Source organism: Monodelphis domestica, chromosome 7 (genome assembly GCF_027887165.1).
Source record: "Monodelphis domestica isolate mMonDom1 chromosome 7, mMonDom1.pri, whole genome shotgun sequence".
NCBI classification, from domain to species: Eukaryota; Metazoa; Chordata; class Mammalia; order Didelphimorphia; family Didelphidae; genus Monodelphis; species Monodelphis domestica.
Genome location: NC_077233.1, coordinates 173,890,150 through 173,918,003, shown reverse-complemented (window position 1 = coordinate 173,918,003; position 27,854 = coordinate 173,890,150). Strand labels below are relative to the sequence as shown.

Below are 27,854 nucleotides of genomic sequence, written 5' to 3'. Positions count from 1 at the left end.
AGGATTGCAGCCGGCTCTAGCCTCTGCAATGGTGGGAGGGGAAATGGGGGAAGAGGAAGTAGAGTTTGGCTTTTCAGAAACAATGGATTTTTTTTTTCCCACAAAACATTCTGCAAGGATTTTTAAAAAAGTGGGGGACAATGGAAGTGGGGGATGGAGAGAGAAACCTCCCTCCATGGAAGTGGGTATAGGGGGACCACACAATAATCACGTCTCTAGTGTTCAGCATTTATTTTGTCTTGTTTTTCTTGGGCTCACTTTCATCAGGCAAAATTCTCCCGGGGCCCTCAGTCACCCAAGCCTAGCCCCCACAATTCTGAAAGAAGAGGGGAAGAAAACCATTCTTGAACTGAAAGCCCAAGTCCAGCCATTTCGGATGCATATCATTTATTTGTTTATTTAGGTGGTGACCCAAATCTTTGAGATGGTCTTGAAGCACCGCAACCCCAGGGCAGCAGAGCGGGGCTGGGTTCCGTGTTTACTTGGGCTTCGGGAGGCGGGGGTGGGGGTGGGGGCCGCCCGAGAAGACTACAACTCCCAGCATTCCTGCTCAGTCTCCTCCCCGTTTCTGTCCATCAGAGAGGCAAGGCTCGGTGAGTCAGTACCCTACAGTAAATATTTGTATTTGCAAGAGCCGGCTGTAATGGTGGATCTGTAAAGGAGAGCCAGGGAGAGCCCAGCCTTCGCCCAGATATTCCTCCTGTTGTCTGGCAGGGGAGCGAGCGGAGCCGACTTGGCACCATGTCGGTGAACATGGATGAGCTGAAGCACCAGGTCATGATCAATCAGTTCGTGCTGACTGCGGGGTGCGCCGCGGACCAGGCGAAGCAGCTCCTTCAGGCGGCACATTGGCAATTCGAGGTGAGTCCTCGTGCTTGTGTGTGTATATGTGTGCGTGTGTGTGTGTCCCAGCTTTTTCTGGAGCGCGGTATGCTTGCACAAGCTGAGACCGGCGTGTATGTGTGCGCGCCTGTGTGTGTACTGCCATGTTTTGCGTCCAACAAACTCAGCCACGTTTTCCAATAGGCTCGTGCACATTTTTGCATCCAAACATCCATATACACATCACCGACGCCGACTGCATTTATAAAATGGTGCGGTTCACTACTGCGGCGGGGCCGCGGGGTTTTGCAGCCCAATGCCGCACCGCACACGCCGTAGCTTATTATGGTAACCGCGTTGTCTGTCTATCTGTCTGTGGGGTCCTTGTACCCGTTGTCTGGGAATCACGCACGGGGTTGTCTGCTATCGAATCCTCCCTCCCCCTCCGTGTGCACCGTTTATTCGCATATCCCGTCAATGGCACAGCCCGGAGTCAGACCAGATAAGCGGGGATGGCACAGCCGGGGGCGGCGAGCGGGGGAAAGGCAGCAGTCCAAGAAGCCTTCCTCGACGGCACCCACCGAGAATGCCGCTTCCTCATCTGCGGACGTATGTGTGTGGTGCTTCCTGGGCCTCAGTTTCCTCCTCTGTAAAACGCTGTGTGTTGGGGGGAGGGGTGAACTAGGTGGATACCAGGGTTCCTTCCAGCTCTAGTTCTGTGATCGTGAGAGAGAGAACCTCGGGTCTCCGGGCAGGGAGGGAGAATTCTACGACTAAGACCCTTCCCCCTCCGCATACCCCGCCCCCGGCCACTTCCCCGAGGAAATGGTGTCTAGGCTGGCCCGCTCGGCCGGCGGCTCCGCCATGTCCATAGGGAGGGAAGGCCTCGCCGTGCAGATGGGGCTTGCCGGGGTTGGGGAGGTGCTTGCCCGAGGGGAGATGGACTCCCAGGCTGAGGTCTTTTCTTCCACGGGAGTCGAAGGGATTTGAGGTGCCCACCATCAGCAGCATCAACACCATGGCCACCAAACACGCTTCTTTTGTTCACCAGAAACTAACGGGCCCCCCTACCCCTTCCAGCGCCGCTGTCAGGGCAAGCCAGAGGGCTAGGGGCCAACGCCAGCGGATGGACAGGGCCGGCGGAAATGAGAATCTGGTGCCAAGTGGGTTACACCGGCTCTCCCGGGAGTGTGACACTGTTGAGCGTGACCCTCCTCCTCCAGCTTTTCCAGCCTGGGTCTGGGTGCGGAAACGGAGCCACCGGGGAAGGAGGAAGGAGGCAGGAGGCAGGAGGCAGAGCAGGCTTGGGTCGGGAGGGCCCCAGGGGCCTAGGCGCTGGGGAGGAGGGTGCGGAAGGGCTAGGAAGCCCCAGCTGGCTTGAATTGAGATTCCTTTTCTTTCTCCCACCTTTCACCGCCAGGAGGAAGGAGTAGGCAGCCTCATGCTCTTGCCCTGGTCCTTGCTCTCCCACATCTAGTGGGGTCTGGAGGCCATCAGTACTAGGAGTGGCATTCACCGAGTGGTAAACCCCCAGGCTAGGGAGTTTCCTCTGGAGGCTGGGCCCGCAGAAGTGCCACCTGGTGTCTGTTTGTACGGTACAGCACCGTGCGCTTCTAGGTGGACACCAAGAGTACAGCGCAGTGTCTGGATTCAGTTGCAGGAAGATACAGTGAAGGCATGTGCAGACTCCTGCACTCCCGTGTAGATTGTTGTGTGCAGTGTGGTGTGGCACCAGCATTTCTGTGGCTGTACCTTTGTGCCCGCCTTGGTGGGTGCCGGTAGTCTGGTATCTGCACGAACATCTTGCCCTGCCTGTGGTCCTCAGGCTCCTCAGAACCAGAGCCTAGAACTAACCAGCCTGGATGGGTCTCTCTTGTTAAGGCTGCCATTGTCTTTATGGCCAAACGGAAACCTGGCCCTTTCCCAAGGGGCACTTCCCGAGCCAATTGTTGTTGGCTCTGCTAAGGAGGCTGGGCCCTGGATCAGTGAAGGGGATTATGCTTGAACGGAGACTGATAGGGATTGGGATGAACTACCTGACTTTGGGGTTGGATTTGGGCCTGTAATTTCACCTAGGTTCTAACTCTTAAACTCCAGGGCCCTTGTGGGTTTGAGAGCCCAAGATGACCTCTGAAGATGTTTTATGGAAAATGAGCCTAATGTTTGGGTGGGACACGCTATTCCTTGAGGAGCACAGCGCCCCACACAGCGGATGCTCGGTATAGGGTGTTGTATTACAACCTACGGGACAAATCTCTGGGCCAGAAAGTGGCCTGAAGAGATCTAGAGCCCTGAAGCAACTCAGAAACTAGCCAGGTGCCTTTGTGTGTCTATAAAACGAGGATAAAGATGCTGAGAAAGTGAATCTGCTAGGCCTAAATGAATGGCTGTGTTCATCTTCTTCGCCATAGTTCATGCTTTGAGGCCTCCGTGCTGTTCCTTGTGAGCCTTCAGGGCTACCTATATGATGAGAAGGGAGCTGGAACCACCCTGGACCTCCCTAGGCTGGATATCCTGTTCTTGCTTAGAAAACAGAAGCCTTCATGGTGAGAAAAATCCTGGGAAACTTTCATCAGCTTCCATGTACCTGCGGGTTGGACCCAGAAGGGGAATTTTGCCTCCATAGGCAGAGGACAGGAGAACGGAGGTAACCCTCACTGTGTCTTAGAGAGCTGCCTGTCAGAGAAGCAAAATACTAGCCAGTCCTTTAATCCTGATTGGCAGGATCTCCGGCCAGTCACAAATAATGGAGCCACCCCCACCCCTCACCTCCCCCAATGTACATCCATATGCAAATGCCATACTTTTCTCCCAGGGGCTATGTTTGGGGCTGCACACACAGAAGGCTTATTAATCCTTTCAGCCCAGAAAGAGGGCTTCTCAGCCTTGTTCAGCCTCCTAAGGGGCGAACTGCAGAGATGGATAAGGGAAGGAAGAAAGATCTCAGCCTTCTCGGCTAACCATCTGTTCAACCCCACCCTCCACCCACTTAGAGACAAGTACAGTGAATTAAATTTCCTGAGTAACAGCAGAGAGTGACCCCCAACCCTTTCTGTTCCAGCCCTTATTGTTAAAGAATCTGACTTGTCTAAGGCTCCCTTCCTGTCTTAATGAGCAAAATCTGGTGACCAGAACAGAAAATCTATTTGCTGAGGGAGAATTCTGCCGGCCCACTTCAGACCGTTCTGAAGAGGATTGGGCTTGGAGATGGAGGCCAGGAAAGTGTAGGAACAGCGCTGGTGGTAGAACTTTGATTCAGCCCCTTATCTGCTCCCTCACAGAGCTGGGCCTTGGGGTGAGTTCGTTAATGAGCCTCTGCAGAAATCGTAGTTACTGTATAAAAATCAGCCCTCAGAATACCTCTACTATCTACTTCACAGGGCTGTTAGGAGGATTACATGATATATGTATATATGATCTGATATATGTGTGTGCACGTGCATATATATGTATATCTATATGGGCAAAGTATTCTGTAAGTTATAAAGTGCTTTAAAATATCAACTGATTATTGAGATTGGACTAAATGTAGACTCACCCGCATCCTTGGACATTTGCTTTTTGGGCCACATTCTTGATCTTAGCTTTTGTTGAGTACCACCAAATTAGACCTCATTAAAAGAGATGGTTTGTGGGGGCAGCTGGGTGGCTCAGTGGATTGAGAGCCAGGCCCAGACAGGGAAGGTCCTGAGTCCAAATCTGACCTCAGACACTTCCCAGCTGTGTGACCCTGGGCAAGTCACTTGACCCCCATTGCCTAGCCCTTACCACTCTTCTGCCTTGGAACCAATACACAGTATTGACTCCAAGATGGAAGGTAAGGGTTTAAAAAAAAGATATGATTTGTTCCTTGGATTCAAGTTCACCAGTATTCTTCCATCCATATAGGGTGAAGTGGGAGGAACACACATTGGTCTTGGACTTCAAAATTCTAGCCCTTAGAGGCTGAAGTCACTGGACCTGTCCTAGCCTCAGTTTCCTCATTTGTAAAAAAGGGATGGCAGTTCTTACACATCTACTTCTGGGGTAGTTAGGAGGATCAGAAAAGCATGTGAAACTATTTTGTGATTTGTAAAGTTTAGCAGAATGTAAATGATTCTATTCCAGATAGCAGCTGATAGAGAGGTAGCCTTGATCTGGAAGAACCCCAACATCTTGTTTGCCAAAGCGAGCTGGTTACCATGTTAGTCTTTTCACTGAACTATACAATGGTCAATGGTGTTGGCTGAAGGAATATGTTCATTCCCTCTTTCCCACGTGTGTCTTCCCCCTCCCCAATTTAAGAAACTTTGGTAGCTTCCTGTTGCATCTAGGAGCAAAATGCTCTGTTTGGCATTCAAAGCCCTTCATTCATCTTGTGGAGCACCTCCTACCTTTCTGGTCTTCTTACACCTCACTCCCCAACAGTGAAACTGGCCTCCTGGCTGTTCCATAAAAGAGATACTCATCTCTCCAAGTATCCCTCATGCATACCTAGAATTCTTTAACTCCAATTACTGACCTTGATGACTTCCTTTAAGTCCCAACTACAATCCAGGCCTCTAAAGGAAGCCTCCAACCTTTTCATACTAGTGCCTTTGCTCTTTTTTTTAAACCCTTACCTTCTGTCTCAGGATCCATACTAAGTGTCTATTCTAAGACAAAAGAATGGTTCAGAACGAGGGTCAAGTGACTTATCCAGGGTCACACAGGGCATTTCTGAGGCCAGATTTGAACCCAGGATCTCTTGTCTCCAGGCTTGGCTCTCTATATTAACTGAGCCACCTTGCTGCCCCATCTTTGCTCTTTTCATCCTTTCTGATTTATATGCATGCTCTGTATATATTTGTGTGTTGTCTCCTGTATTAGATTGCAAGCTTCTTGAGGGCAGGGACTGTCTTTTGCCTCTTTTTCTCTCCTCAGCACTTAGCAAAGTGCCTGGCACAGAGTAGGTGCTTAATACTTGAAAGTGACAGTTTCAGCGTCGATGGGCCGCCCTCGTATTCACCCATCCTTAGAACTAACAGGAGGGACATTGTAGCCGCCTGCAGCCACAAAATACTATGTTTGTGGCTGAGCACCTGAGAAGGGAAGCTGGAGACTGAGGGAAAGTGGGTGAAGTGTTTAGAGAAAAGAGAGGGAATGTGAGGAAGAAAGACTCAGAGACACAAGGTTCAACAGCATGGGATTCCGTGTGCACGCTCCTCTGATGGTGGGAAAGAGAGCGGCCACCCCTGCCCCCGGTTTTTTATTGCAGAGTCAAGGAATGGGGAAAGGGGGGTAGTCAGTGAACATGTGACAGGCAGAGAATCAAACCTTGGCTCGGTTCACCGCCAGCAGATCCCAGAGGAGGGGGCTAAGATGATTTAGGTCCCCTCCGGAGGCCCAATGGACCTTGGGACGGTAGGCTTAGGGAGTGGTGGGCATGCCCTAAGCTCAGAGTTACACTTTGTTACCAGGCTTCGGTAATCCATCATGAGAAATAGAACCGTGTTTGTACCATGAGTACATTGATTATGATCGTCAGTGTTTGAATACATCAAGAATGCTTTCAAGATCAGTTCCTACCTGGATCCCCACAGGAGGGCAGCGCTTCCCCCGGGCCCCCCAGCTGGTTCTGGAGGCATGTTTGGGGTGAGACCTTCCTGGGCTTCCAGTCCTGTCCCCGCCCGAAGCCGTGACCCCGAGCCTTTGGGTCATTCTCAGGCTTGCAAACAGCCATCCTGGTCACTCACAGCCAACGAGGCCGGTGAGCCTGGGGACCTTCCTCTGCCGCCTCCTCCGAGAGGAACCGAGGAGACAGGAAAGGCAAGTATCGAAGTGGAATGACCTGGTGGAAGGAAGCCTGGAGCCCTGGGTGCAGGCTCTGTTTCGGATCCCAACTCTTGCCGAGCCATACCAAACTGGAACTTTAATGAAAAGGATCGTGGGGCTCGCAGGATTTTGCTATCCATACACCTTTGGTGAAGTGGACTGAAAATAACTGTCTTAGGGCTTTGAAACTCCATCCATTCCTGTCTTTGTGACTTGTGGGCAAGTCACTGAACTCCTCTAGATTTTGATTTCCTCCATTTAAAAATGGCAGTTTTGGGGGGCAGCTGGGTAGCTCAGTGGATGGAGAGTCAGGTCTAGAGATGAGAGGTTCAAATCTGGCCTCAGCCACTTCCTAGTTGTGTGATCCTGGGCAAGTCACTTAACCCCATTGCCTAGCCCTTACCACTCTTCTGCCTTGGAACCAATATGTAGTATTGATTCTAAGATGGAAGATGAGGGCTTAAAATATATAAATAAATAATGTAAAATAGCAGCTTTGGATAAGATGACTTCCAAGATCCTTCCAGTTTAAAATCATTGATCCTAAGGTCCTAGGACCAGGCATTCCAGTAATAATAATAATAATAATAGTAATAGTAATAATAATAATAGTTAACTTTTATAGAGCCTCTCTTAGTACAAAGACAGAAGGGTAAGGGTCAGGCAAATGAGGTTAAGTGATTTGTCCAGGGTCATACAGCTAGGAAGTCTCTGAGGCCAGATTTGAACCTAGGGACCCTCTTTCCCCCCATCTCCAGGCCTGGCTCTCTACCCACTGGACCATCCAGCTGCCTCAGACTCAAAGGTTCTTAGCCACCAACACCCTGGAGGCATACCGTTTTCATGTGTTTCTCATTAAAATTTCTCTCATGGCCTTAGTTAATCTGACACACTTATCCTTGGGAACTTGTGTGCTAATGGAACAGAGAGAAAGAACTATAGATCACCCCTAATACCTTCATTTTATTGATTTACTTTTAGTTTTGAAAAGTAATTTAAGGGATGGATTTTGTTTTTACATGTTGGTGATTTCTGACACAGACACACGCGGGGCCTGCCCTGGTCACAGGAGTTAAGTAAAAGCAGGTGAGCTGGTGACCCCCTGTGAAGGGATGCCGGAGCCGCCTCACTCCTGAGAGGAGAAGGATGGGTTTCATTATCTGTTCTCCGAGACCTCCATTAGTCACTAGCCTTACTCAGGATCAGTCATCACAGCTTCTTTCTCTTCATTTACATGGTCGCCATCCTTGTTCTCCTGGTTTTGTTTACTTCACACATCAATTTATATGTCTTCCCATGTCTGAATTCGTTATTTGTTGTCACAGTACCATAATACCACACTCTGTTCATAGTTTATTGCGTGATATTATCATGTTAGTAAATACCCTCGTTGATTTGGCCATTCTGTAATCAGTGGGCACCCTCACACATCTATTTTATGACTTTGTTTTATTTTTTATAGTTCTTCCCTTCTTAGTGTCTCTTCTAAGACAGAAGAGCGATAAAGGTAGGCCATTGGAGTCCCACAGCTAGGAAATGGGTGAGGCCACCTTTGAACCCAGATCCTCCCTGCTCCAGACCTGGAGCTCTAGCTGCCCTAGCATGTGCATTTTATTTATTTTAATAAAGCCTTTATCTTCCATCTTAGAATCAGTACTGTGTATTGGCTCCTAGACGATGAGAGTGAAGTGACTCGCCCAGGTTCACACTGCTAAGAAGCTCCTGCTCTCTAGGCTGACTCTCTATCCCCCGAGCTGCCCCCTGCAGGTGCATTTTAACTGGGGCCTTATGGTGAGAGCAAGCCTTCCTTGGTCCTCTGACCATCGGGGAGGGGAAGGGCAGGTCTGCAGAGAAGGCCGGCTGCCTTCCTCACTCCCATCCTGCCCGGTGGGAGAGGCGGCCCTGGGTGGAGGGTTGGGGTGTGCCCTCTCCCAGGGATTCCCGGGCTGCTGGGAGGTGACACCCTGGAGGTGGAGCTGATCCTGCCGCAGTGGGAGACTCCCAGGGAGTCTCATCAGTTATCACTTGTCCCTCAAGAGCCTATTTCAGGACCTCCACTGCCTGGCCCAGAGGCTTAGACCTAAGGCCGAAGAGGCTTGGTGGGAGAAAGAGGGTGGGGGTGATATTTTAGGGCAAAGAAGGAACAGGAGAGAGCCTTTAGGAGGTTCTAGAGGCTGGTGATTTCCGCCACTCTGGTTCAGGGACACTCCGAGGCATCTCCAATTTTCTCAGGGAAAGCATTGTGAAATCCTCAGAATAATTAATTTTAATTCACTTTAATTAAAAAAACGGCATACCACTTAGCATTTTGTTGTGGAGGAGGCATGTGGGGGAGGGTAGAGCATGGCAGAAAGCAAATAGGCATCGGGCATCGCCACTCCCTGGCACCAGGAAGCACTCCCCAAAAGGAGATGGAAACAACCCCTGGGGGTGAGGGAAGGAGGAGTCGGGACCTCTTGGCTCCTGTTCTTGGGGGTTTTGCTGAGCTTGGGGATTTGGTGGGGCCAAGAGCCAGACCCTTCACACAGTTTCCCGTTCCATATTGCAGTCCTTTCGCAACAGCCGACAGACTTTCCTTATTTTCATCAGTTTCTTGGGTCTAGAATCTGGCCCCAGCAGCTTCCCGCGACGGCCCCAGAAAATGGTTCAAAGCCAGAAAATAACAAATGTCAAAGAAACCCCAGGAGACCCTCCTTATTGGTTGTGGCCTTTAGCCATTCCAGCTGGCTTCTTAACTACTCTCCCACCCCCATCCCTACCCCTTCCTTTGGAGGTTAGCTTTAGACAAGAGAGAGAAGGACTGATGCTTCTTTGCTGCAATCCTCTGAGGGGCTCCCGAGTCTTGGGCAGAGACCGTTCTCTCAGGATGCTGGGAGACAGGCTGGAAAATAGAAGCAGCGTATTCCTTCCACGCCAGGAACAGGAAGGGGGGGCACCTGCACCTTTCTTCATCCCTCCCTAGCAAAGTCTCAAACCACAATGGAGTCTCCAGCCTGGTTCCTCTCACCCTGGACAAAAACTGTCAGGCAGGCAGCCTAGCTGGTGTAGACTGGGAATCAGGGAGAGCTTTTGTTCACATCTTCTCTCAGCTTTACCAACTCTGCGGCCCTAACCCAGGCACTTAATCTGTTTGGCCTCAGTTTCCTCATCTGTAAGATAAGAGAATGATAGAACCTCCCTCGCACGGGATCATTATGAGGGTGAACAGGTATGACAAATGTCAGCAGCCTAGAAAACCTCAAGTGCTGTTACAAATGCTCACTTTTAAAGAAGGGCTCTGGTGTCCTTGCCAGAATAATAAAGAAGGTAAAGCTCTTTACCAAGGCCTTTCTGTGAGGTTGCCCTTACCTAGATATAGGTAGGGAAAGATTGCCCGTGTGGTTGAATCTGAGACTGGCTGGGGACATTCTCTCCTTCCCTGTCCCTACCTACTTCCTTATGTCTTCAGCATAACTCCTTCACCAACTCAGCACTCGGCTTGATTTTCCACCATTGAAGTTTCATTCTTTTAAGTGAAAGCATCTTGGTGAGTTTTATTTGCTGGGAGCCAGGGGACTGAGGCTGTTCAGTGAGCTGCTGAAATGAGGTCATACTCCTATGGATCATTAGAGCTAGAAGAGACCTTAGTGATCACATTTAGTTTCATTTAATCCAACTTAACCTCTCATCTACATCCTGAGGTAAGGAGAAAATTGTTGTGTGCTTTCCCCTTACTTGATGACTCCCCACACTGATCTTCAGCTGCTCTGTACACTAGACAACTTCTTGGCCTGGACCATACAATTTAACTCCTCCCTCCCTCCCTCCCTCCCTCCCTCCCTCCCTCCCTCCCTCCCTCCCTTCCTCCCTCCCTCCCTCCCTCCTGTCATTCCTTCCTTTTTTCTTTCCTTCCTTCTTTCCTCTCTCTCTCCCTCCCTTCCATTCTTCCTTCTCTCCTTCCTTCCTCCTTCCTCCCTCCCTTCCATTTTTCTTTCTTCCCTCCCTTCCTTTTTTCCTCCCTCCCTCCCATCCTTCCTTCCTTCCTTCTTTTCCCCTCTCCCTCCCTCCCTCCCTTCCTCCCTTCCTCCCTCCCTCCCTCCCTCCCTTCCTTCCTTCCTTCCTTCCTTCCTTCCTTCCTTCCTTCCTTCCTTCCTTCCTTCCTTCCTTCCTTCCTTCCTTCCTCCCTTCCTCCCTTCCTTCCTTCCTTCCTTCCTTCCTTCCTTCCTTCCTTCCTTCCTTCCTTCCTTCCTTCCTTCCTTCCTTCCTTCCTTCCTTCCTTCCTTCCTTCCTTCCTTCCTCCCTCCCTCCCTCCCTCCCTCCCTCCCTCCCTCCCTCCCATCCTTCCTTCCTTCCTTCCTTCCTTCCTTCCTTCCTTCCTTCCTTCCTTCCTTCCTTCCTTCCTTCCTTCCTTCCTTCTTTTCCCCTCTCCCTCCCTCCCTTCCATCCTTCCTTCTTTCCTTCCTTCCTCCCTCCCATTCTTCCTTCCTTCCTTTCTTCCCTCCTTTCTGTCCTCCTTCCTTCTGCCTCTCTTATCTTCTGCCATTATATCACTTCTAAGACAGAAGACCAGCAAAGTCTAGGCAATTGGGGTTCAGTGACTTTTGCCGAGTCACAGAGCTAGTAAGTGTCTGAGCTCACATTTGAACCCAGATCCTCCCAACTGTGGGCCTGGCATTTGACTACCCAGCTGCCACACAATTTAGTAATTATGTTCATAAAAGTGAGTGTGATTTTTTTTTTATATATATATACAAGTACACATATCTCTTCCACATTATAACTTTCCCCATCAAGATTTCACTGTATTATAGATCCGCATAAGAAATTAAATGGGATTTTGGGGGAGTTTTGTGGAAGCTATAGATAGCACGTGAAGACATGTAGATAAGACAGAAAAAGTTTAGAAACTAGGAAATTTATAAAATATATGTATTGTATAGTATTGTATATTATCAACATATTTTATCTTTTAATATCATAAAATATATACAACTGCTTTTTTTAAGTTAAATAAGTTAAAAGTTTGCAAAAACAGTGTAAAAGTAAACAGATGACTTTCTAGTCTAGGAATGACTAAAAATGTAACAATATCTTTAAAAATTAATAGTTCATTTATGCATAAAATGTCTGCACTGTTGTGTATAATACCTGTGCAATGTATTTTACCATTCAATTACAAATGAACAGCTACACAATTTTTTCTTTTACATTTGTAGTAAAAACTGCTGTTCCAGCCACCAATTTGGGGTTGACAAGTATGTTTTCAACAATCTCACATGACATCTCAGTGATCTAACATTGATCCTTGCATCTCAAGTTGTTATACATGTAAAATGTTTATTATTATTGTCCTCAAACTTATTTCATTAAAATTTTTTATACTTATTTTGTATTTTAAAACTTTCTCATATTGAATTTTTATTTAATATTGACCTACATATAGCCTATGACCAACTAATTAACCCAAATTTTGAAAAAGTATTGTAAATACCACATAAAAGAAAAAGAAAAAATTAAGACTTCTCCCATATGAAGAGAGCGCCAAAAAATTGTGCAAGGATTTTCCAGATTGAGGAGGCACTCCTGAGAGGTGGAAGGGATGGATACCTGTATAATAAACTCCAGTAAACAAAAATAAGTGTTTGATTTTCCTCTGACCAGTCTTTTCAGCTTAGAGCCATGTTGGTGAATCTATGGAACATGTGCCATTGGGGGCTGCTCCCTTCCCCCTCTCCACCCCATTTCCCACATGCCCTGTACCTTTCCCTAGCAGCCCAATGGGAGAGCTTCCTCCCCTGTCTGGGGTAAAGTGGGGGGCTCACATGTGGCATGAGGGTGTAGTTTGGTCATTTGTTCTCTAAAAGGTTCACCATCAGTGGCTTAGAGCAGCCTGGATTGGAGTTTTGAGTTCAAAGAAATGAACAGATATTTCTGCCACATACTCTTCAAGGTTAACTTTATGAGTAAGATTTCTTGCTAAGATTTGGGACATTATTAAGCATTTGTTACACTGTTCTCCTTTTATGTTATATTGTTCTTCATGGTCCTAGAGAATGGAACCTAGAGGACCTAGAGCACCAATAGATGGAAGTAATGGGGGAAGATTTGAGATAGTTAATCAATGAGCATTTATTTATTGAGAGCCTACAGTACACCAGCCATTTTGTTAAGTCTGGTGATCCTGAGAAAGGCAAAAAATATATTAAAATATGATAAATTGGAGATATTCATTGGGGGGGAGGACACTGGCATTAAAGAGGACTTGTGAAAGGCTTCTTTTAGAAGGTGAGATTTTTATCTGAGACTTGAAGGAATCTGGGGTAAGTCAGAAGACAGAGATGAAGAGGGAGAAAATTCTGAGCATGGTAGACAGTCAGTGAAAATTCTTGGAGTTGGGGACAGCTGGGTGGCTTAGTGAATGGAGAACTAAGCCTAGAGCTGAGGGGTCCTAGGTTCAAATCTGGCCTCAGACACTTCCTAGCTTTGTGACCTTGGGTAATTCACTTAACCCCCTTTGTCTAGTCCTTACCACTCTCTTATAAACCTTTTCCACACTCTTATTAACCAATAGTCACTGAGCCAATCAGCATCCAGGATACAGATCACAGTGCTGTGGTTGGTTGCCTTTCATTCCATCAGCCAATGGTGTGCCTCAATAAGTGTAATTCCACCTTACAGAATTAAGATATATATATATTAAAAAAAAAAAAAACCTGAGATACAGTGAAGCTGTGATTAGTGAACCTCAATATAGTGAGGGACAACTGTAATAGCAAACATTTCTATAGCACTTTAAGGTTGGCAAAATACTTTACAAATATCTCATTTAGTCCTATAAGAATTTAAAATTTAGGTTTTTATGCTAATATGAAAGTTCTAAAGTAATATTGTGGTCCTGATTTAAAAATATTACAGCTTAAGTCAAAATGACTTTTAGTAGCTTTGTTTTCAAAGATGTGGAAAGAGTGAAAGTGGAAAAATGTAGATAAAGAGACCAATTCCAATAAGCCTACCAGCCCTTTTGAAAAGCCAGGCTCAGCCCCAGCAGGACTCTGTCTCTACATGGATTTCCCCAGTAATCCTTAGCCAGAAGTCCCAGTGGTATCTTCAGCCAAGGTTCCACCAATACAGCCTCCTCCAACATCAAGGCAGGAATCTCTGGAACCAATCTCTCCAAAAGCCAGGAAAGGAAGGCCAGCTACTCAACCCAGCAAGCCGATGCAGGATCCAGGGAAAGAGTCTCCTCCTTCAGTCCAGCTCACTGATGCCAAGAGACTAGCAACGAACTCCAAAGAAGAAGTTCAAAGGAGAAGTCCCTTGGACAGGAAGTTCGGAACTTTTTATAGTCCTTTTCCCACATCACTTCCTGTCCCTTCCCCACTTTACGGGAACCAATTGCAATCTTTCAATTTGCCTAGCACTGCCCAGGGGTGGGGCAGAGGCCTCTGAAGTTGTCACCTACTCTAGCAAGTGACTTGTGAACTCTAATACTTAGTGACTAGTAAGGTACTATGTAGGGATACTTAAGTTTTTGATTGATTAACTTAAAAGTTACTGATTGATAGACAAAGAAAGTTTTATTCACTCTTCATAATCCTCATAATTTGCCTGGAAGGTAGATGCTATTACTGATGAAGAAACTAAGGATCACACAGCTAGGAAGTCTGAGGCCAAATTTAAACTCAAGCCTTTTTGCCCCCTTGCCCAGTGCTCTAAACACCACCACCTAGCTGCCTCCCATGGATGCCCTCTGATAGTCTGCTATAGCAGCCCTCATTGAGGCTGCCGTGTTGGTGTCCTTTCCATTCCTGTCTCTCTTGCTCGGGTGGATCCTGGGTGTTTGGCAGGATCCTCTTAGATGTCTTGCTTAAGGATAGACACATAGTGGTCATTTAATAGATAATCATAATAGTAGCAGCAGATCTGTTCCCGTTACAGGCAGATGGACAACACGCGAATTGGGTAGTGCTTGTTCCTTGTCCTGGAAGAGGACCAAAATGACAGCATGATGTTGGGGTCAATGTGACCAGCTGTGGCTGATCAGATTTGTATGAACCCGGAACACGCTACCACAGATTGGCTACAAAGAGCCCGTATGAATATTTTGGATGGAGATGTCTCTAAATTTGTTCTTCTCATGTTTCTTTTTTTTCCCCCCCAACCTAATCTTCCATATTAGAGTCTGTAGTGTGTATTGGTTCCAAGGCAAAAGAGAGGCAAGAGCTAGAAGTGTCTGAGGCCAGTTTTGAACCCAGGTCTTCCTATCTCTGAGCCTGGCTCTCAATCCACTGAGCCACCCAGCTGCCCCTAGATACCTTCTTGAGGGCAGGGATTATTTCACTTTGACCTTTGTATCTCCAGGGACAGTACAGTGTTCAGTGTGTTGTTGTTGTTCAGTCCTTCAGTCTTGTTGGACTCTCTGTGACCCCATGCACATTATCCGTGGGTTTTCTTGGTAAAGATAGTGGAATGGTGTGCCATTTCCTTCTCCAGTATGTTCCCATTTTACAGATGAGGAATTGTGGCAAATAAGGGTTCAGTGACTTGCTTAGTCACATAGCTAATAAGTCTCTGAGGCTAGATTTGAACTTCAGATCTTCCCAACTCCAGTTCTGCTTTACACCACCTTTTAGCTGACCTGAGCACATAGTAGGTACTTTAAAAATTCTCACTGATAACAGAAACATTGTGGGATGACCAGATGTAATAGGCTTTGTTACTAGCAGCAATACAATGATACATGACAATCCTGAAGGACTTATGAGAAAGAATGCAATTCATATTCAGAGGAAGAACTGTGGGAGTAGAAATGTAGAAGAAAACATATGATTTATCACTTTTTTATATGGGTATGTGATTTGGGGTTTTTAAAAGACTTTTACAAAAATGAATAATAGGAAATAGAATTTGAATGATAATACATGTATAACCCGGTGGAATTGCTTGTCAGCTCCGGGATTCGGGAGGGAAAAGGGGAGAGAGAGAACATAAATCAGGTAACCATGGAAAAACATTTTAAAAATAAAATTATATATTTTTAAATGCTTACTGATGCATTGATTCTTCACAACCTGGGAGATGATATAGGTGGTCCAAATTTTATTAATTCCATTTATAGTTGAGGAAGGAAAGAAAGAAGCATTTATTTAGCACCTACTATGTGCCAGGCACTATGCCAAGCACTTTTTACAAATATTTTCTCATTCGATCCCCAAAACAATCTTGGAGGTTAGATACTGTCATAATCCCCATTTTACAGTTGAAGAAACTAAAGCAGATGGAGATTAAGTCACTTGCCCTGTATCACACTTAGTGAGGGAGGCCAAGTTTGAACTCAGATACTCCCTATTTCAGGACCAGCATCAAGAGTGACATGAATATCACTTGTAAATGTTTCTTGTGCATTAATTTCTCTCTGTTCAGATTTTAAATACTTGAGGATAGGAACTGTCTCACATTCTTACACCTTAGAGTACTCTTACGCTTGTAAAGTGCTTCTTACAAGGTTGGGCATTCGTGGTGGGTAGTAAAGATTTGTTGACTGCTTGGCTGGATAGGTGAGAAGGTGCCGATGGATGATGAGTGGGTGGAGAGAGGGCAAGATAGTGCTCCTTGGGTGTTGGAGGGTTAACGTCTGAGGAGTAATGTTTTTCTTCCTTCCACAGATAGCCCTCAGTGCTTTTTTCCAAGAGACCAATATCCCTTACAGTCACCACCATCATCAGATGGTAAGTCTCTTTCCATTTTTTTTTTCTCATCAAGTTCTTTGGGAGGGATGTCCCTCAAGTCTTCTATTTGGAAAGTTGTTTTTCTTCTGTTAGAGGTCAAAGTCCAGTATGGGAGGGGTAGCCAAATAGCCCAGTGGTTAAAAAGCCAAACCTGGAGACGGGTTCAAATATAGCCTCAGATACTTCCTAGTTGTGTGACCCTGGGTGAGTCACTTAACCCCTATGGCCTAGCCCTTACTTCCCTTCTGCCTTGGAACTGATACTTAGTGTTGATTCTAAGATAGAAGGTAAGAGTTTAAAAAAAAACAAACAGTATAGGTTGGTGCTGTTGACAAAGTAAGAGAGATTGGGGGGAAAGGGGTAGAAGGGAGAGCAACATAGTTCATTCTAAGCCCAAGGGGAGCTGGGGAAGCAAGGGAACCTGTGCCCTTTCACAGAGAGTGAGGGCTGCCCCTCATTGATAGGACATCTTTAACAGATCAAAGACAAGTCACATGTATACCTCAATTTCTTCATCTGTAAAATGAGCTGGAGAAGGAAATGGCCAACCACTTCGATATCTTTTCTGAGAAAACACCAAAGAGGAGGATATGATTGAACAACAATAAATAAATCAAAGCTTTCAAGACCAGAGAGTTTAGAGCTCATCTGGTTCTGTCCCCCTTATTTTACAGATAAGGAAACTGAGGCTCAGAAATTTAAGTCATTTGCCCAAGGTTATACAAGTTTACATAGAGGGAGGGAGAGAAATGGAGGGAGGAAGGAGGAAGAGATAAGAAGAAAGAGAGCAAGGGAGGAAGGGAGGAAGAAGAAGAAGAGGAGGAGGAGATAGAGCTGAAGATGAGCTTAGCTGCTGATCTGTGCTGCCTGCAGCTGTCTCTGAGCCCCTGGCCTTGGCCTGGCAAACCTCAGGTGGCCTGGAGGGTGCTGGGGAGAATCCATAGTGGGGATCTGCACTTCTAGTTCCTCCAGCAGATATGCCTCCGAACAGGGCTGCTGATCCCAAGATACAAGTCCATGAATGTGGATGGGGCAAAAATTATATCCTTATTTCCACTAATCATCTTTCCCTGAAATTCCCCATTTTCTTTTTTTTCTTTTTAAACCCTTAGCTTATGTCTTAGACTAGACAGTAAGTATGGATTACAAGGCAGAAGAGCAGTAAGGGCTAGGCAGTGGGGGTTAAGTGACTTGCACAGGCTCACACAGCCAGGAAGTGTCTGAAGCCACATTTGAACCGAGGACCCCTCCCATCTCTAAGAGATGAGATGAAGAGATGGCTCTTTATCCCCGGTGCTGCTTAGCTGTCCCCAGTTTCCCATTTTCTCCCATTTATCTTATGCATTTAAAGGCATTATTCTGAGAAGGGTCCATAGGTTTCACCAGTCTGCCAAAGGGAAGTCCATGGAGAAAAGAAAGTTAAGAACACCTGGCATAGAGGCTGGTAGGGAAAGAACCTGCAGGCTTCCAGCCACAGGCCAGTGCTGAAGGGAGGATGTTTAACCCTAGTGGGAGGTGGCCCAAAGGTGACCTAGGCAGAGGGACTGTGATTTTGGGTTCCTGGAGTATGGGATAGACAGATTTTCTTCCTGCCTGTAGCTGAGGTTTTTAACTTGGGGCCTAAGGGGTCCGTGGAGAGGTTTCAGGGTGTCTGTGAACTTGGTTAGAGAAAAAAAATGCATCTTTGTTTTTGCCAATCTCTAATCAAATTAAGAACCCTTGATCTAGAGTGCCAGCAGGTGCTGGAATGTGTAGTTCTGAGCGGAACCCCAGAAAGTAGGCACATTCCTCTAAGCCAGGGTGAGGAGAGGGGTGGTCTGTGCTATGCTGGGCCTCCACTAAAAGGGAGTTGGAATTTGTGGGGTCATTTTAGAACCTTTAGCAATCATCCATTCCAGAGGTAACAACATTTTAGCCTGGGGAGACCTCTGAGAGGATGGTGTTGGTCAGTCAGCGAGCTTCCCAGAGCAGCTAACGAGGGCAGAAGAAATTGAGAATTGAGACACGGGGAGTTTTGTCAGAGCCAAAGTTAGAACTCAGACCTCCCTCTGGCGTTTTTTCTTCCCAGAAGGGAGGATGCTAGATGGGGAGTGGGTGGGAGGAGAAGCGAGGAGGTAGAAAGGTTTCTGTTTCCAGACAAGGCCGGGGCAGCAAATCCCTGACCTTTTGTTTCCTTTTCTTAGCACAGCTTGACCTTCAGAGCAGACATCTCTGATAGACAGTGGGAGAAAGCAGGGCAGACCTACTTAGCTGGGTGAGGCTCCTGAACCCCCAGGGCCCTGCACTCTAAAGAGGGGGAGGGAGTCCCTGCAAAGGCCTGTCTGCATTTTTCGCAGAGGTCTAGCTTCTCAATGTGTCACCAGTCGTTAGTGGGCCAAGTGAGAAAATCCTGGGGGCAGCAGCCTTGTGGCTCAGTGGATAGAGAACTAGGCCTGGAGATGGGAGGTCTTGGGCTCAAATGTGGCTTCAGCTACTTCCTACTATGTGACTCTGGACAAGTCACTTAACTCATGGCCTAGCCCGTTCTGCTCTTCTGCTTTGGAACCAATATGTGGTACTGATTCTAAGACTGAAGGTAAGGGTTTAAAAAAAAAGTGAGAAAATCCTCAAGGCCTTCACCCTTCATAGGTGTATTCCTCCTTGTGGAGTATTCTGGATTCTAGCTTCATTCTCATAATTTAGGACTCTCCTTCCTCCCCTCCTGCCTTGCTGCCAGAGCCTTCCCCTCTTTACAAAGCATCCCCCACACCCCATTCAGATGCACTCTTCCTGACCAGAGTATACCATCCGGAGGAGGGAAGGCTGAAGGGGGATGGAAGAAGTTCTTTTTGGGTCTTTCCCACACCTATGGAGCTTGATTCCAGCAGGTCTCCTGGTGCTTTTTGGCCTCATGATCTTTAAGGCCAATCACTAGTCCTCTGGGCTTTGCAAGCCATCAAAGCATCCAGTTGGATGGTTGGGGGACAGGTGGGCAGGGACCAAACACAGGCTTGGTGGAAGTAGACTGTCATGGTGGCATCCTGAGACCCCAACTGTTGTTAGGCAAGGCCCCCCCCCCCCCCCCCCAAGCTCCTGACAAGTCATGGTTCTGATTTTGGTGAGAATTAGAGTGTGCATCAGTAGAGAGGGGAGTCAGGCCTTAAACTAAGTTTTGTTTTCATTTTTGTCTTTGATCATCCAGTGCCTGGTACATAATAGGGGCACTTAATAAACCGAATTGTTGAATTTAAGGAAATTAAGTCCACCTCCTGGGGGCAGTTGTGTGGCTCAGTGTATAGAGAGCCAGACCTGAGATTGATGGGGTGGGGGGAGGTTCCTGTCTTCAAAGCTGGCCTCAGATGCTTCCTAACTGTGTGACTCTGGGCAAGTCATATAATAACCCTTATTGCTCTTTTGCCTTTGAAGTGATACTGTGTCAATTCTGAGACAGAAGGTAAAGGTTTTATCACTTTTTTTTAACACCTCCTTCATCAGTATATCCAGATAAGCTTCTCTAGGAATATTTGAGAAGGGAGAAAGAACCTTACCAGAGGGGGTGGGTGGGTGGGTGGGTGTAGAGGTGAGATTGGGAATCAGGGAAGGCTTCAAGAACATGCCACCGAAGCTAAACTTTGAAGGAACATAATAACAAAACAAAAATCTGAGTCAGCTGGGTGGATTGAGAAACAGGCCTAGCGATGGGAGATCCTGGATTCAAACCTGGCCTTAGACACTTCCCAGCCATGTGCCCCGGGCCAAGTCGCTTAGCCCTTACTGCCCCTCTGCCTTGGAACCATTACACAGTATTAATTCTAAGACTGAAGGTGGTAAGGGTTTAAAACAAAATCTGAAAGAATGAGATGGGGAGGAATGCATTCTAGGCTTGTGCCAAGCCAAGGAGATGGGAGATGGCAGATGTCATGTCGAGTTCACGTAACAGTTGGGCCAGTTTGTCCAGAATGTAGAGTGTGTGAAGGAAAATGATGGGAGATAAGCAGGAAGAGGTAGGTTTAAAGCTGGGGCACACACTGTAGTGTCAGGAAGAACCCCAAAGATCTAGGCTTTTTTTATATCTTGCCCTTTCAGTAGCTATGGGTCCCCCAGATTGAAGCCTGGCTCTAGAGGCTGTTGAGGAGTTAGACTGTGTTGGGAATCCCAGGAAGCCCTTGGGGAAATCCTTTGAGTGGTTGAGAGCAACAAGAAGCTGACTGTGGCCCTGGGACTTCGGGGAGCTGCTTCTGTGTCTGGCCCAGCTCCTGTTGGATTAAATGGGAAGGTTGGGCTGTATGATTTTCTAAGGTCTTTTACAGCTCCAAGTTCTCACAATTCTATTCTAAGATCTAGGGGGGTGGGGGGCACCTGAGTGACCCTGGAGTGAGAATCTGGCCTAGAGACAGGAGGGCCTAAATTCAAGTTTGGCCTCAGACACTTTCTAACTGTGTGATTCTGAGCAAGTGACTTAACCCCCATTGCCTAACCTTTACCACTCATCTGCCTCGAAACCAATACCCGGTATTGATTCTAAGAGGGGTTAGTTAAAAATTCTCCAGGATTCTTCTTCCGGTGAGCACAGGCCAACCTCTGGAGAGGGCCTGGGTCAGTGGGCGGGCCTTGTGAAGATGGGGGGAGGGGAAGGCATCTCATAGGCCCTGGGGCTGCAGAGAGGGGCCGGCCCTAATCTCGCCATCTCTCTTCTCTCTCCACAGATGTGCACTCCCGCCAACACCCCTGCCACACCCCCCAACTTCCCCGACGCCCTCACCATGCTCTCCCGCCTCAAGGCCTCCGAGAGCTTCCACAGCAGCAGCCCCATGGCTTCCTCGGCCACCTCGCCCCCTCCCCTTCCGCACCCCCCCCACTTCGGCAGCTTCCCCGCCGCCTCGCCGCCTCCCGGCCCGCCGCCGCAGCCCCAGCAGCCGCAGCACTACTCATGGACTCCTGCCCCCTCCTCCCAGCCCTCGGACTGGCCGCCCCCCGCCTCCCAGCGGGCCACCTCAGAACAGAAGGCCAGCGCGACCATGGAGGCAGAGAGATAAGGGAGGCCGAGGGCCCGTGGGGCCAGGGGCAGGGGAGAGGACGTCTCCTCTGGGCCCCCTCATGCTTCTCCTCCGCACCCCCATGTTCATTTCTTTCACCCTTCCCCCAGAGACCTGGAGGGGGAGAGGCAGGACTCGGGAGCAGGCAGGGACTGTCTGACGCAAGCACGCACGCACACAACCACGCACGCATGCGCACATTCGGTGTATGCACAATCTCCTTTGCACAGATATAATTTGAAGCTGTTTGGGCTCCCATTAGAGACCAAACCATGCCCCGGACCTGCCTGCCCTCCCCTCACCTCCTCAGAGATACTACCCTGGAGAATCACTACAAAGTCAGCTTCTGATTTCAGGTAACATGTACCCGCACACACACATGCACACACACACTCATACTCACACTGGCATGCATACAGAAGAACACGCAAGGCCCTGGCTTTGTGTGTGTGCATAAAAGATGTATTTATATGTATGTCTCTATTCAAAACAGTTATGTAGGTTTTCAGGGCAGCTGGATTTTGCATGTGAATAACTGATTCCCAAAGGCTCCCCTCCCCACTTCCCCACCGCCTGTCTTCTGCTCTCCTATCCAGCACTGCCTCACTTGCAGAGAAGAGGACTGTGGGAAACTCCAGGACTCTCATCTTCCCCACCCCAGTCCCCTGTCCCCCTCTCTCTTCCCCAGGGGTCACCTGCATGCCTTCCCCAGAGCCCAGGGGGATAGGGTCCCCGTCTCCTTGCCCCATTTTAACAAACAAGAAGAAGAAATTCCAAACCCACCAGACTCTGTGGTTTTGCATTGTTTTCTGACAACCCTTGCATGTCACTGTGTGTGGGAGCAGGCTGGAAAGGAGGGAGGAAAGCTGAGAGGCTGGCAGAGGGAAAGAGCCCAGAATCTGGAGTCAAAAAGATCTGTGTTCAAATCCCATCTCTGAGGGACCTCAGCAGTAAGATGAAGGGATAGGACTAGGTGGATGCTTGAGGCCCATTCCAGTTCCCAGCCTTTGAGTCTAGTATCTGAGCAGAGGAAATGTAAAGCCTTTTGAGGTTTGTTAGACTATTCAGAAGCATTTGGAGTGTTTCTTTGTTATGTTTTTTTTTAAGCTATAATTTTCCCTTCATTCTCTAAGGAATGAAAAGATTACCTCCCCTCACCCCTTATTCTCCAGCAATATTGATTTTCATCTTATTATTGGAAGTAACTCCTTTGTTCCCTGAGCCCCGCTTATTTACTCCATCACCCCTGGTCAGAAAATGTCAACCCTACCTCATTTTGCTGGTCTTCTCCCCACTGGCCTCTTTCCAAACACAGAAGTCTGGGCTTTTCATCCCTGGGGTTGGAGCCTGACTGTTTGAATCCTGATTTGCCTAAGGATAGAGCCCCAAGTATCTGTGTACTTACTGCCTAAGAGTAAAGATAATCAAGGCCAAAACCATGGTCCAGCTCTGTGCAAAGGCCAGACAGACCCTGGTGGAAACTCACACGCTGCCCATGGAGTTTGGAGAAAGGAAGGAGCCCAGGAAACCTTGGGGAAAGGGGTGGGAGATGAAGTGTGGCTCTAAGCTTTAGCCTTGGTGAGGGAAGCCAGATACTCCAGAAATCATGCCCAGATTAATAATAACTGCAGCTAGCATTTGTGTTTACAAACTAGTTCATCTGTGCTATTGCATTTTTACATTAGGTCTTAGACCCTGAGAGACAAGGGTATGGGCCAAGAAATGTAGACAAGATAGAGTGGTACAGACATAGAACTGAAATCAAAAGACATGAAAACTGAGAGATCCAAATTATAGACTATATAGGACTAAAAAAATCCCAAAACAAAACAGTGGCTGCTTAGGGTCATAGTCCCCAACTGGAAGCTCACCACCAGAATTGATCAACTGTGTCATGCATGGGAGTGGGGGCTGCAAAGCTCAGGAAGACTGTTTTGAGAAGCACTGAGTCAGGATCTGCATTGGTTAAAGAAATATATTTACAGATCCCTGAAGTAAAAATCCAACATTCCAAGACAGCCAAAGATTTGGCATTCCAAGACCTTCCATGCTGCAGAATCTGGATGAATGGGAAAGTTGGATTACTTGGTTCAACAAGCTCAGTTTAATGACTAAGCATCTTCTGACCCAGTTGAAAGGAAGACATGACCATTCGATTCCTGGTCAACTCCCTCAGAGGGCAAGGAGAGTTCCTATAATATTATAAAGTCAAGTGTGTATTAAAACTAACCCTTCTCTTCATTCAAATGTACAAACAACTAAGTGATGGAATTGGAACGCATTTGCGTTCCTAGGTTCAGCCATTAGATTTTCAAATTGAAGTAGCTGGAGTTTGCCAAAGCTTTGGGGTTTTCGGCCTCTTTGGAATCTGATCCCCTGTCCTCTTTTCTGAGTGTGGGATATATAAATGGAAAGGATGACCATCACAAAATAATTGGAAGTGAATGTTTCAAAATTATGAAGAACAAGCTTGGACCCAAAGCGGAGAAAGGAGAAAATACTTCACTCTTGCAGAGGTGAGAGATACATGGATGTAGAACACCGCATAGAAAATGTCATTTTTTTAGCTATGTTGATCAGTTTTGATGAATTTTTATTTTCTTCCTCTCAAAAAGGTTATAAGGGATAGTGGCCTGGGAGAGGGAAAAGGAGAAATATTGAGAAAACCAAAGATAGAGTTCTACTTTAAAATTTTTTTTTATTCTACAAGTTACTTTTAACATTTCCCCCCCGTTTATTGCTTTTGTTTTTTTGTGTCATTTTGTTTTTTGACCCTTCTGTCTTCAAATCAATACTATGTATTGGTTTCAAGGGAGAAGAGTGGTAAGGTCTGGGCAATGGGGGTTAAGTGAACTTGCCTGGGGTGACACAGGTAGTTCATATCTGAGGCCAAATTTGAACCTAGGACCTCCTGTCTATAGGCCTGACTCTCAATGCACTAAACCACCCTTTATTTCTTAACAGATCCCTTCTCCACTTCTCTAGAGAGATATCCCTTGTAATGGAATTTAAAAAAGAAAAACTAATCAATGTGTCAACAGAATGCCATTATATTTCAAAGTTCTGTTGCAGTGGACAGTTCTTATATGACCTTCCCAAACTTGCTACCCTGAGCTCCTTACTTACTGCCTGCCTTGCAAGGCCTTAGAAAGTCATTTTCTTTTCCTCCTGGATATATTGTTTGCTTTGGGCATTTTTGAAGTCTCAGCCTCATACATGAAATTATCTTCCTCTGATTTTAACAATCTAGAGGAGGCTTTGCCAGGTAGAATTGGTCTCTTAAGTTACCTTTTTCTGCTGGAAGTCTCTATGGGACTGATTTTTAGAGGTTCTAGCTTGACTGTGACCCATTCTTTTCTGGCCTATTTGGTTTGTTTGAAGAAGATCACTAGTTGCTACCCATAATTCTGATTGACGGTATAGTATATCAGCAAGAACCCTGGACTTCAAGTCAGGAGGCCTTGGGTTCTTGACCCAATTCTATCATTTATTGTAATAATAATAGTTCTCATTCATATAACACTTTTAAAAGCCTTATTTTTTTCTCTTGGAATTAATATTAAGTTTATTCTAAGGCAGAAAAGTGGTAAGGGCTAGGAAATTGGGATTGAGGGACTTACCCAGAGTTACACAGCTAGGAAGTGTGAGGCCAAATTTGAACCCAGTACCTCCTATCTCTAGGCCTGGTTTATCCACTGAGCCACCTAACTGCCCCATTTATATAACACTTTTAAGATTTACAAAGTTCTTTACAAGTATTACCTCATTCTTACAATAAGCCTGGGAGGTAGGTGCTATTATTATCCCCATTTTATAGATTGGGAAACTGGGTGAAGCAGATTTTGTGACTTGCCCAGGGTCACAGCTAGCCAAGTGTCTGAGGTCATAATTGAACTCAGGACTGGAGTTGTCTAGCCTCCAGATCCAGCTCTCCACATAGCACACCTTGAGCTAAGTCTGTTTCCTAATCCATAAATTAATGATCATCTATTCTGCCAATTGCTAGGATAATGAGATAACATGAAAGTGCTTCATAAACGTAAAGCCTTCCTAATTTGGTCACATCTGGGTCATTTGGCTGGTTGGCATTTTGGCCGCCATCTTCCTTCAGCCAACCCTTCCCCCCCTTAGCTGCCATCTTCCTTCAGCCAACCCTTCCCACTCAGCTCACTGCAGAGTCCCCAAGAAAGGACTCCCCTATTGAACTTGCCACTAAGTTCTTGTTTATGAGACTTTTTTTCAGTTCTAGGTAGAAACCACTTTTGACACTTGTTTTTTGACATTTTAGAATTCAGATTTTCTCCCTTCCTCCCACTCCCCAGGTGGTGAATAGTGTGATCTCGGTTACAAACCCATCCTTTCCAATGATACCTATTTCCCTATTGCTCATGTCATGATAGAAGACCTCTCTCTGCGAGACTTCTCGCTCCCCGCTCGTTGGTAGAGATGAGATGATAGACAGAATCTCTGCCGTGTGAATGAACAGGACTCGGGGGACCAGCTCCACCTCCTTCCCTGCCCCTCCTGATGGTCACACTCAGGACCCTCGCCTCCCTCAGGTAAATGGTGTATCAGAACCCGCTTCGCTGTTGATTACATAAATGAACACAGATCCGTTGTACATACAGCGATTGCCAAGTCAGTTCCCTTTCTGAATAAGAATAAATTCATAGTATGCAGATCCTCTTAGCATGTGTTTGGTTTTTTTACTCTCTTCTGCTCCCGGCATCTTTCTTTAATCACTTGCCTCGTGGGTACTTGGACAGCCAAAGCCTAATCCAGGGTACATTAGCTGTTCCAGATCTGGCTGTTTGTCCTGAGCCGGACTGTGGAGAAGCCTTGGGAATCCCAGCCTTTCGGTCCCCCTCCCTTGATCGGAAAGCCTAGCAGACAGCTTTGCTTAGTCTGACACTTGACCCAAGTCTTGAGGGAGAAAAGGTGTCTGAGCATAACAGGGAAGAGATGATCAGAGGCCGGGATGAGAAAAATGAACATCTTGCCGGACATGCCTGAGGCTTTACGGTTTCATTGTTTGCTTGAAGTGAACTCTAGCAACTCTGAAGTACCGCTAGTTGCATTTACCAAAACACCCATCATTCATTCATTCATTCATTCCCCAGTGATTGAGAGGTGCCTGAAGGAGATAACAGAAGACACTAGGGCATAGTCCTAGGACAGCTAGTGGCTCAGTGGATAGAGAACCAGGCCTGGAATCAGGAGGACTTGTTTTCAAATCTGGCACGTCCCAGCTGTGTGACGCTGGCCAAGTCACTTAACCTCCATTGCCTAGCCCTTACCACTCTTCTGTCTTGGAACTGCTATTAAGACAGAAGCTAAGGGATTTTCAAATGTAGTTCTTACCCTCAGCTAGTGGATGAAGCACCAGGCCTAGAGTCAGGAACACTCATCTGCCCTCAGACACCAGATGTGTGATCCCAGGAAAGTCACGGAACTGCCTCCGTTTCCTCATTTGTAAAACGAGCTGCAGAAGGAAGTGGCAAGCCACTCCAGCATCCTTGCCTAGAAAACTCCAAGTGAGATCCCAAAGAGTTGGACCAAACTAAACAACAACCTTCCTCTTGGAGGACTTTTGGTCTTACAGCAAGGGCGCAGTAACACAAAAATGTTCAGTCATTTAGCTGTGTTTGACTCTTCATGACTTCATGGCCCATTCAGCTCGCAGGGTGGTCTCGGCAAAGATACAGGAATAGTTTTCCCTTTCCTGCTCCAGTGATTAAGGCAATTAGAGTTAAGTGACTTGCCCAGGGTCACACAGGCAATGAGCATCTAGGACCAGAATGGAACTTGGGTCTTCCTGGCTGGGGAGGCCACCTTCTTTATACAAATATACACTATCATAAACAGTGCATGTGAGGGAGGCCTAAAGGGGGATCCATGTAAAGTCAGAAGAAAGAAAAACAATTTCCAGTTATAAAACAACTTGCTAAGATTCCACGGAGCGGGTGGGTTTTCAACTGGGCCTTGGATCGGTCCACAAATAAGAATATGAGAAGCACCCATCGTGCTGAGTCTTAGAAGCCTGGATCTTGGGTGGGGGTTGGGAGAACTGAGACAGTCATTTTCCCACAGTGACAGTCTGCATACCCGAGGATCCAAGTGCCCAGCTCTCAGCCACTCCAGCTCTGACCCAGATGGTAGCTACCTCGGTCATCTTTTTAAAAGTCCTTTCCTCTGTCTTAGAATCTATACGAAGTCAATGTTCCAAGGTAGAAGAGTGGTAAGGGCTAAGCCATTGGGGTCAAGTTACTTTCCCAGGGTCACACAGGAGGTGTCTGAGGTTAGATTTGAACCCAGGACCTCCCATCTCCAGCCCTGGCTCTATCCTTTGGGCTACCCAATGGCCCCATCTCTCCATCATTTTCTAAGTTGATAAATGTCTAAGCAGGGGCTTTTCTGCCTTGATCAGAGAATTTCCTCATTGGAGAACAGTGAAAACCCAGGTCCGTTCTCCTCCCCACCCCCTGAAATGCCAGGGATCCTGCTAGGCAATAGGAAC

General features: G+C 47.0%; 1 protein-coding gene across 1 annotated transcript; it reads left to right on the top strand.

Annotated features, from left to right (window-relative positions):
* UBALD1 (UBA like domain containing 1) lies at positions 1-26,018 on the top strand. Its single transcript, XM_056806106.1, has 3 exons — positions 1-861; positions 16,260-16,322; positions 21,008-26,018. The coding sequence occupies exons 1-3, from the start codon at positions 742-744 to the stop codon at positions 21,335-21,337; spliced, it is 513 nt and encodes a 170-aa protein (XP_056662084.1). The 5' UTR covers positions 1-741; the 3' UTR covers positions 21,338-26,018.
* Positions 26,019-27,854: the final 1,836 nt, after the last annotated feature.